The 17207-nt window shown below is 41.8% G+C and overlaps 1 protein-coding gene across 8 annotated transcripts in view; it reads left to right on the top strand.

The window, feature by feature from the left end:
- runx2 (RUNX family transcription factor 2) overlaps window positions 1-17207 on the top strand; it is a 250911-nt gene that overhangs the window by 92728 nt on the left and 140976 nt on the right. For all 8 annotated transcript variants that reach the window (XM_062957029.1, XM_062957011.1, XM_008116687.3 and 5 more), the window contains one exon: window positions 8377-8481. In XM_062957029.1, coding sequence (XP_062813099.1) covers window positions 8377-8481 — 105 coding nt within the window. The remainder of the gene's footprint in view (window positions 1-8376; window positions 8482-17207) is intronic.

Raw genomic sequence — 17207 nt, forward strand, 5'->3', positions numbered from 1 at the left:
TAGTGTTAGGATTCACTAAAACACTATCAGGTTCCTTCTTAGCCAGTGTGATTCATAAAAAAGAACATCAACATTAGTAATTAGCTACCAGATATAAATTTTCAAGACACTGGGAAACTAGTAATATGTATGTGCAAAGCAACAGAGTGAGAATCTGGTTAAGGCATTTTTAAATCTCATAGTGGTTTCATGCATGAGATTTTGGATACTTTTTCAACATCTTGATACAAAAATGAGATTAAAATTGTGCTCCCCTATGCTGGCTTTTAGGTGTTTTGTAAGGCCTAAGAGGTGACAAAAAGCATGATAAAAATGTTGTATAAATCTATTTGTTATTTATTTATTTACTATATTTTATCCCGCTCTTCTCACCCCGGAGGCGACTCAAAGTGGCTTTCAAAATTATGACAAAATTCAATGCTGCATTATACATACAAGTAAACAAATATAACATCTCAAACTATAAAACAGTTAAAAACATATAAGTACAATAAAACAGATTTAGAAAACATAGTGCCAAGTCCTGTAGTCGTTATTCAAGCTGATACATTCAAGTTGGATTCCATATTACACTACTCCCCGAATGACTGTGTGCAAAGCCAAGTTTTGAACTTTTTCTAAAGACCAGGAGGGAGGGCGCCAGACTGATGTCCCTGGGAAGGGAGTTCCATAGCCAAGGGGCTACCACTGAGAAGATCCTGTCTCTCATCCCCACCAATCGCACTTGTAAAGGGGGTGAGACCAAGAGCAGGGCTCCCCAGCAGATTTAAACACTCTAACTGACTCATAGAAGGAGATCTGTTTGGACAGGTAAGTTGGGCCAGAACCATTTAGGACTTTATAGACCAAAGTTAGCACTTTGAATTGAGCCCAGTAGCAAACTGGTAGCCAGTAGAGTTGAAGTACCGGGGGGGTTGTATGCTCCCTGTATGCCGCTCCAGTGAGGAATTTGGCTGCCGGCCATTGAACTACTTGGAGCTTCCGGACAGTCTTCAAAGGCAGCCCTACATAGAGCATGTTGCAGTAGTCTATTTGAGATGTAGCAAGAGTGTGGACCACTGTGGCCAAGTCTGGCTTCTCAAGGTACAGGTGCAGCTAGCGCACAAGTTTTAATTGTACAAATGTTCCCCTGGCCACCACCGAAACCTAGGGTTTCAGGCTCAACAATTCATCCAGGAGAACTCCCAGTTATTTTAGTTGTGGAAAACACAGTTACTAAATTATGTCTGATTGTTTTTAACATTTTATGTTGATTTGATAGAATAGATCAGATTAAGATCACATAAATTAATCTTTTCAATTCAAGGCTTTTCTGGATTCATTTGGGTATTCCAGGGCTATCCTTGCTTTTATACATTCTTGTAGTTTGTGCTTTTAGTATGTGTGTGTGAAGATAATGGCCAGGTTGCTGAAATCAAGTTCAGTTTTCTAACGGTCGTTTGAATGAAATGTGAATATTGTTTTTCTTTTTCTACTCCTTCTGTTTTTGAGCATGATGTTAGTATGAAAAGGGCAACATTTACGGTGGTGTTGGGAGCCTGCAGTTTTAATGGATTTGGCTGAGATCCAAATTCATTGTTCATTCCTTCTAGAGTTGTAGAATATTTAGTTCGCACCCATTATTGCTTCCTTAGGTCTACTCTAATTGGGACAAAACAAATGGATTTAAAGCTTAACAGGCTAAAAGATTTGGAAGGACCAATTGGCATCCTTTTATAAAGTAGTTTAAAAGATGGTGAGATTGATCACTACTCAAATTTTCACTTGTAGTCAGTTTCCTACAGTACATAATCAGTATTAAAAATAGAGCCATGTTAGGATGCTTCCACGCTACCCAAAATGCAGATTGTACATTTTGAGGCCACGTGTAAAGGAAAACCCCACCTCATTGGCATGTAGTGTGTGGTCATACCCACGCTATAAACTTATTTATCTTCAATAGTATTAAAAATGTTAAAAGATTCCTTTGCATAATCAATAAATATGTATGCCTGATAAGGCAGTATGGATAATCACAAAAGTCAGATAAATGAGGCAGTATTGTATTATTGTAATTTGGTGGCTTTCTTTTGCCTATTGTCCCCTTGTTCATGCATTCTTTGGGCTAAATCCTAATGTTAGTTCTACTTAAAACGGAACAACGGAAATGTATGAGAGTTGTTCATCACTTGATTTCACTGTGATCCCTTTTACACTACCATATAATCCAGTTTCAAACTTCATTATATGACAGTGTAGATGGGGTTTAAGTAAGGGCTTATTTCATATTTAGATCTGAATAGTAATGACAGAATTACTTTTCTCTCGTGATGGGATTGTGTGCTCCTGTGAGACAAGGGGATATTCTGATGGAAATATTTGTACTGTTAGGGTCTCCTGTGTCAGACAGGCTTTTGCTGAGGATGTTTAGCTTGGAGAAGAGACAATTAAGAGAAGGTATGATGGCTATGTTTAAATATTTGAAAGGATATCTTAAGAAACCAAGCTTGCCTTCTGCTGCTCTAGAAACTGAGAACATTGACCAGCTAAGCAGGCCCAACCAGGTGTCCAGGATGCTGGACTGGACCTGCTTTAGTTTCTCCCTGAATTAGCAGAACCCGGGCAGGAAAAGACATTCCACCTGAATATTAGGAAGAACCTCCTGGGGGTCTAGACAGGCCCAAAACTTACGATAGGTAATGGGTTTACTTGAGGCATCCAAACAGCACCTCAGGTAAACCTGGCACAATCCAAAGTAAACTGGAATTTCCCAGTTTATTTTGGTTTAATAACAAAAACTTCAATAGATCTGGACCTTGCTGAAAGGTGCAGATCTGTTGAGGTACTGGGCCTGTGAGGACTGACTTCCAGGAATGCTTTGATTGTGTTTTTTCCACATGGGAGGATGTTGGAGTGGATGGTCCTTATGGTTTTTCCTGTCTCTAAGATTTGAAGATTTTGTGATATACAGTAGCAATTAAAATAAAATTGGCAACAGTAACAAAACCTAATTAAATGAAACACTACAATTAACATTAAATTTCTCATGACCAAGGCTAATAAAGTCAAACAAATATAAAAACGTGTATATGTATAGAGGACATATTGTGGAAGATTACACTATGTAACAATTTTTTAAAAAAAATCTGTTCCTGGTTTGAAAGTGTTATTTTCTGTTTAATTGTGCTGTCCTTACTTTGAAGGTAGTTGCTATACTTTAGAAACTTCTTTTTGTGGCTGCTACAAACTAAGTTGAATTGGTTGAGACTTTTTGAGATATTCATTGAAAACTATAGCAAAATGTGCTGCAAAGTTTTTGCAGTTGGTTGCTGTAAGGTTTTTTGTGGTGCATGGCCATGTTCCAGCAGCATTTTCTCTTGAAGTTTTGCCTGCATCTGTGGCTGCATTTTACATTTGACAACACAGTTGAATAAACTTTTTTCGTAGTGTTCCATTATCTGAGCGGAGTCTAAAAGGGGGCCTAGACAAAGAAGGATAGTCCATTTCATTGGGGGAAGGAGTTGAAGGAGGAAAACCATTTTCCATGTTTTCACTGGTTATCCCTCCCCCACTTCCCATGTCATAAATGAGGGTTGTTTTGATGGCAACATAGGTGAGGGTAATAACAGGAAAACAGGGGGAAATATTTTTACTCCTTTAACTCCTCTTCTCCCCTAAAATGAATTATTCTTCGCTGTCTAGGCTCTCTTTTGGGCTCTGCCTGAATAATGCAACAGTACCCCTTTACCATGTTTTTATGATAGAACCAAACAGAAAATGACATTTATAACCCAGGAACACTACGCTGTTATTACACTACACTGTTAAGTGCCATTATTTCACTTTAACTGCTATGGCTGCCTTCTTTGGAATTTTAGGGTTTCTAGGATCCCTCTGGATGAGAATTTTAAAGGCCCCTCTACGCTGCAATTTCCAAGATTCCTCAGAAGGCAACCATAGTAACAACAGTGTATTGTGGTAATCTCTTTAGTAGCAGCTGACGTTGATCTATTTGCTTCCATGTCTGCTTCCGTGTGATTTCAGAGGGGAAAATAGACACTTCTCAGTTTGTGATATCATGTTTTTCTCTACAAAAACTATATCTTGCAACCTCCTGAAATGTGAGTTCACACAAAACAGGCATTTCACCCAGCTGTGACTATTGCTCATGTTGTGATTATTTGTGCTTTGAATAGTCTACTGTCATAGTCTTTTTTCTTAAATGAAGAAATATGTCTTCTCTCAATATCTCCAAAGTTTTCTGGAGCCACATGCCTGGTAATGAATGATGTTGGTCTCAGGCAGGTTTTGAGAGCTAAATTTGAAAGGAAAGCCGCCTTACTAGATTTGACAGCAACAAACCTGTTCTGTATTTTGTTCGTATATATGCCATCCTGTTCTGTATTATGCTTTTAAAAAGCTGTATTAAATTTGGTGCCGCTACATATTGTTTGAGATGTGAGTTTTGATTTAGTACCCACAAGAGGTTAGCCAAGGAGAGTGAGGTGGGGGAAGAGTCCCTGTTTGAAGAGAAAAAGCCTCTTCTGAGTTTCTGGTAAAGCATGAGCTGGAATGAACCATAAGGCATGAGATTTCTGACGGTTTTATTGAGTCACTGCTGCACACCCACCTTTTCCTGTCTTGAAGCCGTTGGCCGTTTTGACTCTGAAATGATTAACAGTTGCATATCTAACTGATTAGGGCTGTCAGGGGCTGCCGAACAGCCTTCCACAAGGCAAGGAAAAGTCAAATCCTATTTCATGTCTTTCCTCAGTAAGGAGCTTTTTCCTTCCTAACATTTTCAAGGATGCATGTTTGATGTGAAGAATATGTCAAACACTAACTTTCAGATGTGCAGAGAAACCCATCTTACACAGATTCGCAATTAGTAAAGTTTAAAAGACAGGCTTTGTGAAAGTGAGGAAGAAAGGCACACTCGAGTTTGTTCCGGTGATGATATCATGAGGTAAAACCAGACAAGTTAAAAACAGGACAGGCTGGCTCTCCCTATTCAGGAACTCCTGAGAACAATACGTATATTATGTTCCACATAAAGGGCAGAATTAGAAATTAAACAATATTTTTTGGGAAATAAAACACAGGAAGAAAAAATTGCTTTCAGTAGCACAGTGCAAATCAACCATAATCCTACTCAAGGGAATAGATTTTCACTGGCTGAAACACTTGAGCACGATTTTGCTTTCTGCTCAAAGTATGTTATTCCAGTTCAATCTGCATGCCAAGAGACCCTAACTGATGATAATATGCCTTTTTACACAAAATATAATGCGGGGGGAAAGATGTTAATGGCCAGGGCAGTTTGGTTTCTTTGGAGAAGAAGAGTTCTTTGATCATCAAGTTTGCAGACGACACCAAACTGGGAGGGATAGCTGATACTCCAGAAGACAGGAGCAGAATCCTAAACAATCTTGACAGATTAGAGAGATGGGCCGAAACTAATAAAATGAAGTTCAGCAGGGACAAATGCAAGATACTTCACTTGGGCAGAAAAAATGGAATGCAAAGATACAGAATGGGGGACGCCTGGCTTAACAGCAGTATGTGTGAAAAAGATCTTGGAGTCCTTGTGGACAACAAGTTAAACATGAGCCAACAATGTGATGCAGCAGCTAAAAAAGCCAACAGGATTTTGGCTTGTATCAATAGGAGTATAGCGTCTAGATCCAGGGAAGTCATACTACCCCTGTATTCTGCCTTGGTCAGACCACACCTGGAATACTGTGGAAGAATACTAAAGGACGATGTTGACAAACTGGAATGTATCCAGAGGAGGACAACTAAAAGGATCAAGGGTATGGAGAAGAAACCCTATAAGGAGCGGCTTAAAGAGCTGAGCATGTTTAGCTTGCAGAAGAGAAGGCTAAGAGGAGACATGATAGCCATGTATAAATATGTGAGGGGTAGTCATAGGGAGGAGGGAGCAAGTTTGTTTCCTACTGCCCTGGGGACTAGGACACGGAACAATGGCTTCAAACTACAGGAAAGGAGATTCCACCTGAACATCAGGAAGAACTTCCTCACTGTGAGGGCTGTTTGGCAGTGGAACTCCCCCGGGCTGTGGTGGAGGCTCCTTCTTTGGAGGCTTTTAAGCAGAGGCTGGATGGCCATCTGTCGGGGGTGCTTTGAATGCGATTTCCTGCTTCTTGGCAGGGGGTTGGACTGGATGGCCCATGAGGTCTCTTCCAACTCTATAATTCTATGATTCTATGGTCAGTTTTATGAAACCAAATTCCAAACATGGAGGCAGTGTTTGGTGTCATAGGCTGGATCTACACTGCCATATAATGCAATTTCAGAATGCAGATTAACTGCATCAAACTGGATTACATGGCAGTGTAGACTCCCTGGAACACTTTTGGAAGACCCAACAGAGGACCTTGGTGAAGGAATTTCCCCCTACCCTCTCCAAAGCCCTTGCTTGGCTGTTCAAGGGATTGGGAATCGAGAAGGAAAGCCTCCAGGCATCTGTTTGAAGCTTCGTCTGGTAAGGAGGGTGAAATGGGGGACAATGAGAGGAAACTGGCAGTGCCCCTGCCCACACATTCTGATTGTGGATCAGCATGAATAGGTATTTGGCTGTCATCAGGCCTCTATAGCAAGTGAGACTGCTTTTTAGGCATGTGTGGAAGCGGCCTTAGAAGATATTGGACTTCAACTTCCAAAAGCATCAAACAGTAAGGCCAGTTGAGTGGTATTCTGAGGTTTAAAATCCAAGAGTAGCTGTAGCTGGTGTCCATAACTCTGGCAAAAAGAAACTATAGTAGTAATTTTTTTAAAAAATTATTTATAGACTGCCCTCTCTCCCCAAAGGGCCTCGGTGTGGTTCACAAGAAATAACAAAGATGGCAAACATTCAGTGCCAAAAAAAAAAAAAAACAGCATTCAAGGCAAAACATATAATAAAATAGACTCAATATAACTTATAAACAACCAAACCAAGGGTTAAACTAAATAAACGCCATAAACACAAATTAAACACAATACGTTAAAAGAATAGTATAATGTATCACAGTGTCTTTCTTTTTCTAATATTTCTTCTTTCTTTGCAAGCCTCCCCTGCCAGCCCCCCTGCCCACATTTCCCCCCAAACTTAGGCTACACAGCAGGCCGAAATCGCCCAATTTTGGTGTGTGTGGGGAGGGAGTGGCGGCTAGATGTCCTCCCAGGTCAATCAGAGACATGACAGGAGTGCAGTCCAAGAGGCCTGCTCTGATTGACCTGGGAGGACATCTAGCCACACCACCTACACACACACATACTAAAATTGGGGGATTTCAGCTTGTGTGTCGCCTAAATCCTGAGAGGAACCGGGATTTTAAATTCTGGTTCTTTTCAAGATTTAAGCTTGTCTGGAAGGGCCCTCTATCACCAAGAATCTGTTGTAAAGCTGTGCAAAATGCAGAGTTTGTTTTGCTAATCCTAAACCATCTTCAAACCTCTTCTCCCATTTGTTTAACATTTAGCTTGATGAAGAATTCTGAAGAATTCAAAAGTGACTCTTTTGTGATGTTTAGATTGGTCCTGCGCTTTAGAGGATTTCAGTCCCCCCCCCCCCCCCCCATGACGATTTTACTTTTTTCAGGTTAAGTTTATTTTTCTTTATTGTTAGTTTCTTGGGATTGGGACTTTGTAAAGTCCCAAGTCCCAAAGAACTGTATATCTTGTACTCTGTGTGAAATAAATAATAAACTCTGCTATGCTGTCTCAAGGGAAGTAAAGGTTCACCATGGTAGTATTTCCCCTTTCGGTGCTCACCAGCTAATTCTGGACAAGAGAAATAAATATCTACAAATATTTACTAACCATTCAATTTTTTTCAGAAAATATATAACCTCTATAGAGCTATTAGAGCTTGATAAAGTTACTCTCTCAGACTACAGTTCCCACAGTCCCATAGCCAGCATAATTATTGGTCATACAAATTGTGGATTCTTGAAGTTAGAGTGCAAAAATATAATTTTTTGCTGTTGGAGTCATTATTTTTACACCATTGTCTTATCATATGATACTATTTTTTTGTATTTTTGTTAAGGGTTTTATTAGCACATGTGTCAAACACAAGGCCCATGGTCTGAATTCAGCCCCTCTACGTCATTTTATGTGGCCCGTGAGGCTTTCGGTGCCTGGGCAACATAGTTACATTCATACAATCTCACAGTTACAAGCGGCCCTTTGCAGGCAACCATAAAACTGATGTGTCCCTTGGTGAAAATGATTTTGACACCCCTTATTAGAGTGAAACCATAGCAGAATGAAGTTTATTTATTCCGTTCAGGGGTAATGTTTTATCTGTGAGATCCATCATGCCTTTTGTTTTTTCTTGGGGATATGTGTAACCGTATATTCAGACATCTATATTCTTTTTATATTCTACAGGAAAGAGCTTTACTTTGACAATCACAGTCCTTACAAATCCTCCTCAAGTTGCTACGTATCACAGAGCTATAAAGGTGACAGTAGATGGACCAAGAGAACCAAGGAGTAAGTATTTGTTGTTCTCTTATTAGCAATTCATTATCTGTAAATAGAATTATACCTTGAATGTTTGATGCAGTTTTTATTATTCATACACCAGCCATAGTTTTTGCTCATGCAGTGTCCTAGATCCAACTCAAAGAACATTCTTTGTGACTCTGACTAATTGTTCCAGTCCCCAGTCCATCAATGGGACATTAATATGTCTTTATGACTGTATTGGATGATCATAGGCCATCTAAGCAAGATGATAGTTGCCGGAGATTCAGATTGCGTGATCCTGTTTTCATATTGTTTGCTGTTTGTGTGATGTGGCAATTGTGTAGTTCCGAATCATGCTAACTCTTTCTTCTTAGGAATTTTCTTAGTATGATCAGAGTTTTTCAGAATGGGGAATTATCAAGGAACCTGTATTTTGTAAGGACATGAACAAGATTTTTGGTGACCAAGATTTCTGTTCTCTGAATACTTTTTTGTGATAAACATTCCTGTGATTCCAAAAGACGCGGGGAGACCAAAGTCTTCCAGTTCTCTGTTGAATCAGTAATTTCAGGAAGCAAGTGTTTTACATTACACTAACAAGGTATAATGGTCAAGAGATTAAGTGTTCAGGGATACAGTAGCTTACATTTCATACCTAGATCTTTGCTTTGAAATATAGTCGAAATATGAACAAGCCCCTGCATTATATAGTCAAATGTGCCTGAATATATAATTTTTGAAGAACTGAACAGATGTGGTCATAGTTTCCTACAGGAAAAAAATCAGGTATGTAAAAATATATAGGAAAATATCAGTGCATATTTTTGAGGAATTCTTTCTTTTTTAAGAAAGACAAATAATATTTTCTAGTCTGTTGGCTGCTGATTAGTTGTGTTACATATAAAATGAGATTTTCTTAACGCAGAATATAATTTCAACAGAGGAATCCTTAGACCAGGGCTCCCCAAACTTTTTAAACAGGGGGCCAGTTCATATTCCCTCAGCCCGTTGGAGGGTCGGACTATAGTTTTTTTAAAAAAACTATGAACAAATTCCTATGCACAGTGCACATACCCAATTTTGAAGTAAACAAACAAAACGGGAACAAATATAGCCTCAATGTTAATAATAATAATCATCATCATCATCATCATAAAAATAATAAAGAAGGTTGGAAGAGACCCCTTGGGCCATTTAGTCCAACCCCTTCTGCCTTTGTGCACCAAAAGCACAAGCAAAGCACCCCCGACAGATGGCCACAGAGCCTCAATGTTGTTAATAATCATAATAATAAATCATACAGCCCTAAACACTTAGGAAGTGTTCGAGTTGTGATTTTGTGATACGAAATCCTACATCTACATCTCATTTGCTGTGTTATACTGTGTTTTTGCGTCAACATCAACAACAATAATAATAAAGAAGGTTGGAAGAGACCCTTTGGGCCATTTAGTCTAACCCCCTTCTACCTTTGTGCACCAAAAGCACTAGCAAAGTACCCCTTAATAATTAATTTTTAATTAAATAATAATTAAAATACCATTATAAACAAGCAAAGCTTTGGAAGGCGCGGGAGGAGGCGGGAAAGGTGTGTGCCTTTCCCTCCTCCCTTGCGCTGCATGCACCTTCCTCGGCAGAGGAGGAGGGAGCCGCTGCCATGGGGGCCGGATAAATGGCTTCAATGGGCCACATGTGGCCCCTGGGCCTTAGTTTTGGGACCCCTGCCTTAGTCTAATCAGCACAGCAAGATACTACAGAAACCCTATTTCAAAATAAGTTGTTACCTTACTTAGGGAACAAACAAACCCAAATAACAGTTTCTATCTTTATACATTTGACTAGTTTTTAATGTTGGAAATAGTATTTGAGCCAGGAGCTCCTCCTTTGTCCTACTCATCCTTTTATTTTTTATTCCTTTACTGCCCTGTTCCTGTCTTATAGTAAGGAGAGTTCTCATTTCCATTTGAAACTGAGGAAAATCTCATGAATTAAAAGAGAATTCATACATCCTAAGAGCCAAGAGGATTTCAATGCCGTTTACAAAAGATTTGCTGAATAAAATAACAATGGAGGGCAGCACCAAGGACCATAATAGCAATGGTGTATCAAGAGCATTCCAGCAGTATTTTCTGCCTTCATTTGTCTGTGATATTAGCGTCTACTAGACAGTAGGTTTACGGAAGTCCTGTGAGAAGGAAGTCCTTTGGTGCTGAGCAGCTGGATCTTGCTTGGCTTGGGATGGAAGCAATCCTTCCCTTGATAGCAGTTGACAGAGGTTCAGAATCACATCCAAAGGAAGTCCTTTAAGGCAAAGAAGCAAGGCAGAGCATCTGTTTTTATTTAGTTATTTACTTTGTGATTGGATAATTGTGTAGCCTTGTTTCTACAGCACAATATTCACAATCCCAATTAAGGTATATTGTGAAACATGAAGCAGATAATCAGAGAACCAGAATAATTACATAAATAATTAAAATAAATATACTGGTGGAATAATGTCATGTGATGGTATCCGTTCGAAACAGTCTCAGAAATGGAGTATTTCTTAATGTGATAAGGTCCTTTGTGTTACTCTTAGGCTTGGGGAAAAATCTTAGTGTTAACAGTCTTACTCCGCCTGTGTGAATCTGTGTGAATTATACAGTTTTAACAATAACTAAACATGAAACTGTTAGCACCAGCATTCCACTCCCATAGTGGTAAAGTGATAAAAAGTGTAGAACATGTGTATTTGTCTTATATATAAAAGGGATAATTTTAAGAGTAATCACACAAACATAGACAAAAACCCTTATCAGAAAAATCTCAATCATTTCTTGTCTTTGGTTATTACGTGAAGATGTGACTTTTCAGGACTGTCATCGTAATCTCATGATGACAGGGTTTTTGAGGTAAAAGACATTTATGGCTAGCTTACCTTAACCACCTTCCCATAGCTTCACAGTGTGAAAGCTATTATTTCAAAGAGATTCTCTACCAATGTCATCCCCACCCTGACTTTGGCACAACTGAACCCAAGCCAAAGTAGCACTGAACAACTTACTTGTTCAGGTGTGAAAGAAAAGCCCAGAGTGGTGCAACATATATGATAGGAACATGGACTTCAAAAGGCATGGATCAGGGAAAACTAGAAATGGTAAAAATTGGAAATTGTAAAATAATTGAAAGGCATAATATTTGCTGTGAGTGAGCTAAAGTAGGGGCATTTGCAATCAGACAACTGCACAATGTTTTACTCTTGAAGTGACAATGTAATATAATAATAAATTAAAGAAATTGATTTTTAAAAAGAAAGTAGAACAAGATACCTCTTTCACTGGATTTGAGGGTACGGTTACATTATCCAAGCAGATGCCACTAGGGAGTGCTAGAGAGAGAAGGACAATCCATTTTACAGGGAGGGAGTTGAAGGAGGAAAACCATTTCCCCCATTTTTGTTGGTTATTCCCCCTCCCAACTTCTCTTATCATAAGCAAGGCTTATTTCCACAACAGGGACATGGGTGGTGGAAATAACAAGAAAACAAGGGAAATGGTTTAACTCCTCCAATCCACCCTCCACCCCTGTAAAATGGACTATCCTTCTCTCTCTAGCATCCCCTAGTAGGATCCGCCGGATAATGGAACAGTACCGATTTGAGAAAGTAAATGGCAAATTAAATGAAAATAAAGAATGCTGCCTGTCAAACAAGAGAATATTCTTACTATGAAAATAAAATTATGAAACAATGGCAGATTATTCCAGTGAAGAAGCATTGGATGCTGAACCCACAATTGTAAAAAATTAAGTGGATGATGGCTTACAAAAGCTTGGGAGAAATAAATCACCAGGAGTAAATGACATATCAATTGAACAGTTTCAAGCAACAGATAGAATCAGTGTCAATTCTAACAAATTTCTGCCAACAATATATTGAAACTTAAGCAATGGTCCACACACTAGAAATGCTCAATATACATTCTAATCCCTGAGAAAAAGGGCACATTGTAGTAACCATCAGACTAGTGCACTGATCTCCCATGCAAATACGGTGGTCTTCAAGTTTTTATAACAGAGACTCTTATTATATAAAGAGTGAGAAATGCCAGATTTTCAAGATGGGTTCAGAAAAAGAAGGCACACTAGAATCATACTGCAGACATACACTGAATAATTAAATGCACCAAAGCATTCCAGAAGAATTCTCCAGCCTAAGTTTTAAATATTATAGTAACTCCATGGATGGTGAAGGTTATGAAAACCTATGGATACTTATACGACTAAGGGGTGTGCCACACCACCTGATTGTGCTGATGCATAACCTATACTCTGGACAAGAAGATGCTGTCAAGACACAACATGGAGAAGCAAAATGGTTTCTCATTGGCAAGAGAGTTAGACAAGACTGCATCTTATCCTATCTGTTTCATTTATACACAAATGATATTGTTCCGTCCCCCAGGACGATGGTTTGCCTTACCTATTGGTCGTTTGTTTGTTTTCCCTCCTTTGCATCTTGTTTCAGCCTCTGGCTGCAAAGCCCAGGAAAAGTGGCTTGGAATCTGCAAAAGCTGGCTGCAGTTTTCTTTGCAGTGATTGGTCAAAGAGTGCAACATCTTAGGACCGCCCTTTTTACCAGGGTCTAGTCTCCATTTTGGAGCTTCATTCTGGCTATAGTTTTCCAACGTGCTGGAGCTGTGCAAAGCTAACTGGGACAAATCATCCTCAAAACCAGGCCAATCTAAGCCTATCCAAATTAGATAAGTATTGAATTATATTGATCTGGAATAAGAAATCTAGTTAGAGGAGCAGGGTTATTCTGTCGCTTCTAGAACTAATCTTTGCTGTAAAGATAGGGAAGGAAAGAGTTTCTCCTTCTAATATAGGCAGCGTGATTAGGGTATAGTGGTTTTATAATCACCTTTGCTTTCTGGAACCAGGGATAATTCTGTACCTAAAACCTATAGAAATTTGTTTCATTTTCTGCAACTTTAAGATCTGTGCCAGGTTTACAACCTTGTATGAATAAACATCCTTTTTGAAGTTATCCAGACTCAGTCGTTCAATATCTATAGGACAGCTTATAGGGATTTGCAGTTCGCCCGGATAAAGGACAGCACGTTTCAGTTTTATAGTTTTTTATTGTCCGGCGGACGGCACAGTTTTGAGGTAGATCAGCGGTTTTTCCGCTTGAGCTAGCTTGCACGGCTTTATAGTTTTTTATAGTTTAGGAAGTTTTAGTATAGGCTGCGGCTTTTCCGCCTGAGCTCAGTCTGCATACCTAAAGACTCTACCAGCGTCTGAGGCAGTGGAGCCCGCTCTCAGACCTGAAGGAGTCAAATAGTGGGGCTCTATTTCCTTGCTATTTGGCTCGCGTGTGCGCACGTGGCCCAGTGGCTTTCTGGGTTTGCACAGGCTGTGCAGTTCCCAGCAACGTCCAGGGCTCCCTCGGCGGTAGACCTCGAGCCGCGGAGCACCAGCGACAGTTCTTTGGCTGGCTCTGAGGCGTGAAGCCCACCAGAACCAGGCTAGAACCTGGACAGGCCTGGCAACGCTGCTGCGAGTTCGGCCGGAGCACTCGGCCGGCTTCGACCTGCCTCATCGTCCTGCGGTGGTGACCTGCCTCATGGTCCGGCGGTGGTGACCTGCCTCATCGTCCTGCGGTGGTGACCTGCCTCATCGCCTGGCGGTGGTGACCTGCCTCATCGTCCTGCGGTGGTGACCTGCCTCATCGTCCTGCGGCGGTGACCTGCCTCATCGTCCTGCGGTGGTGACCTGCCTCATCGTCCTGCGGTGGTGACCTGCCTCATCGTCCTGCGGTGGTGACCTGCCTCATCGTCCTGCGGTGGTGACCTGCTTCATCGTCCTGCGGTGGTGACCTGTTTCATCGTCCTGCGGTGGTGACCTCCCTTCACAGCGGGGAGGAGGCGTCTCTTCTCTCCTCCTTTCCAAAGCCAGCCTCGGTGCTCCTTCGGCGGCAGGCCTCGAGCCGCAGAGCACGAGGTGCTTGAAAATTTGGCGAAGTCGCCATTTTGGCAGTTTACGTCACTCGGGCAAGGGAGGTATCAAGTGGCAAGTTGCTGTCAGTTGGCATTTTGCAACTTGCCCACCAAAATCTGGCGCCAAAGGTCACAATCTTTGTAAAGTATAGTTACTTAGTGATATATACTGCTATGGTTAAGTGTTGTGCATTGTGTTATATGTTGTATTTGCTTTTGTTGTAAATTTACTTGCTATTAAGAATACATAATGTCTATGCAATTTCAAGACGATACAGATGGTATACCTCCTTCTGAGGCTGAAAGTAGGAATGAAAGGCCCCAAAGGATAAAGCACCCTTCAGCCAAGATGCTAGCCCATCTAATAGATGAAAAGGAGCTCCTCCATGTGAGGTTAGGTTCGGCATGGGAGCGAATTGTAACATTGATGGACAGAATTGAGAGCTTGGGTATTACAAGGGTGCCATCCATATTACAGACAGACCTTGAAGAGACCTTCGGTCTCTGGAGGGGTTTGGTGTCTAAGATAGTCCAGGTCCTCGAGCGCATTAACGCCAAGGATTCAGAGTTAGAAATAGTGAGTGTCTTAGCTGACACTAATGAGAAAGAAAATAAGGTGAGGGCAATTCTAGATGCCTTGGAATTTAGTTCTCCACCTGTTAATCTAAGGTCTGAGCCAAAAGGAAATCAGTCTTCCTTATGCAGCCATGAGACCAATCTTTTGAAATCACCTGCTGTGGCACTTAGTCTTAAGTCCAACCGCTCTAGCCAGGTATCTAAACTAAGGGAGCGTGCATCGTCTAAACACAGCCACTCTAGCAAGTCTTCTGCTGCTGGGAGTGCCATCTCTTCCCTAGCTGCCTTGCACATTAAGGAGGCTGCACGTCTGGAGCTAAAGAGCAAGGTAGCGGGGGCGGAGGCTGATGCTAAGGCAGCTGATCTCACCCTTCCCTTTAAAGAAGAAGAGCAACGACTGCAAATAGAACAGGCCCGTAGACAAAGCGAAATGCAAATGGAACAGGCCCGTAGACAAAGCGAAATGCAAATGGAACAGGCCCAAAGACAAAGCGAAATGCAAATGGAACAGGCCCAAAGACAAAGCGAAATGCAAATAGAACAGGCCCGTAGACAAAGCGAAATGCAAATAGAACAGGCTCGTATAGAGATGCTTAGAATAAAGATGGATGCCGCAGCCAAAAGGGTAAGGGCTGAGACTTTGGCCAAGGCCCTAATTGAGCCACTCACAGAAGAAAATGTAAGCCAGTTACCAATACAGGACCCTTCTGCCAAAGTGTTTGCGCACCTTGGCAGCATGTACAGCCAGTTTTCGGATGAGGAACAGGGAGACTTCTCTCCTTACCCAGAGCAGGGCCCCAAAGTCACTTTTGAATTTCCTGCAGAGCAGAGCGTCATAGCGGGGAGCTCACCCTTGCTCGAGCTACCTGTGCCTCCTGCTAAAACCCTAGGTCAGTCAATCAGGGCCTCAAGGCCGAGTGCTAGTTGGCCCCTACAGACAGCTGCACAGGGAACCATCGATTCGTCAGTGGTCGATGTCATCCCTCCAAGAGGCCAAAGGTTGACGCAAGGTACACGGTGGGAGTCCACTCCACAACAGCAAACTCCTCAATTGTTCCCTTCGACACCAGAGTCCCAGCTTGTCTCCATCATCAGAAGCCCCAGAAGAGATCTTAAGGACAAGGGTGTCGAAAAGTTTTCGGACAAGCCTGAGGAATTTCTTCTCTGGAAGGCCACCTTCCAGAGAGCAATCAGAGACTTAAAGTTATTGCCTGAGGAAGAACTGACTCTTCTGGCTGCATGGTTGGGCCCAGCCTCATCCTCACAAGTTAAGAAGATCTACGCAGCCCACGTAGCCGATCCCGACAAAGCCCTGGAAAAGGCCTGGGCCAGGTTGCAGCAGAGGTATGGGGCCAGCACAGAGATTGAAGCATCTCTTATGGACAAGCTCCAAAGGTTCCCAGCTTTAAAACTCAAAGACTTCAAACTCTTGTGGGACCTCAGCGATCTCCTTGCGGAATTAGAGTCGGCCAAGGAGAATCCAGAACTGCCCGGTTTGAAGTGCCTCGATCAGCACCTGTCCCAGAGGCAGATCTTGACCAAGCTGCCCTTCACTTTGCAAGAACGCTGGGGACAGGAGGTCTTCAACTACAAGGAGGCCCACTCCCAGGCATACCCTCCATTTTCTCATTTGGTCCAGTTCATCACCAGGGCAGCCAGAGAAAGGAATGATCCGCAGACGGGCCTCCCCACCTTATACCAAGGGACCCATCCAGGGAAGGCATCTGAAGTGGACAAGAAACCACCTAGAGAGGCCAATAGACCTGTCAGCGTAAAGGCAGTCGAAACTCAACACAAGACTGATGAACCCAGGTCGGAGGTAAAAGAGTTGCTCTGCCCCATTCACCAAAAGCCTCACAGTTTGGCCAACTGCCGGGAATTTGGCAAGAAGCCTTATAAAGAAAGACAACAGATTGTACAGAAGCTGGGCATATGTTTTAGGTGCTGTGGAGCAACTCCTCACTTTGCATCCAACTGCAAAGAGGACGTCAAATGCGCAAGGTGTAACAGCCTTAAGCATTGCACCGCAATGCACAACTCCAATATCATCTCCCACCCCAAAGAGAACTCTTCACCAAAAGAAAAGTCAGCAGTCGAAGACACCGACAAGCCAGCCGTACCAGAGATGCAGGTGGAGGTTTCAGCAGTCGCCTGCACAGAGCTGTGTTCTGACTCGCACCAGTACAGAGTTTGTCA

Source organism: Anolis carolinensis, chromosome 1 (assembly GCF_035594765.1).
Source record: "Anolis carolinensis isolate JA03-04 chromosome 1, rAnoCar3.1.pri, whole genome shotgun sequence".
NCBI classification, from domain to species: Eukaryota; Metazoa; Chordata; class Lepidosauria; order Squamata; family Dactyloidae; genus Anolis; species Anolis carolinensis.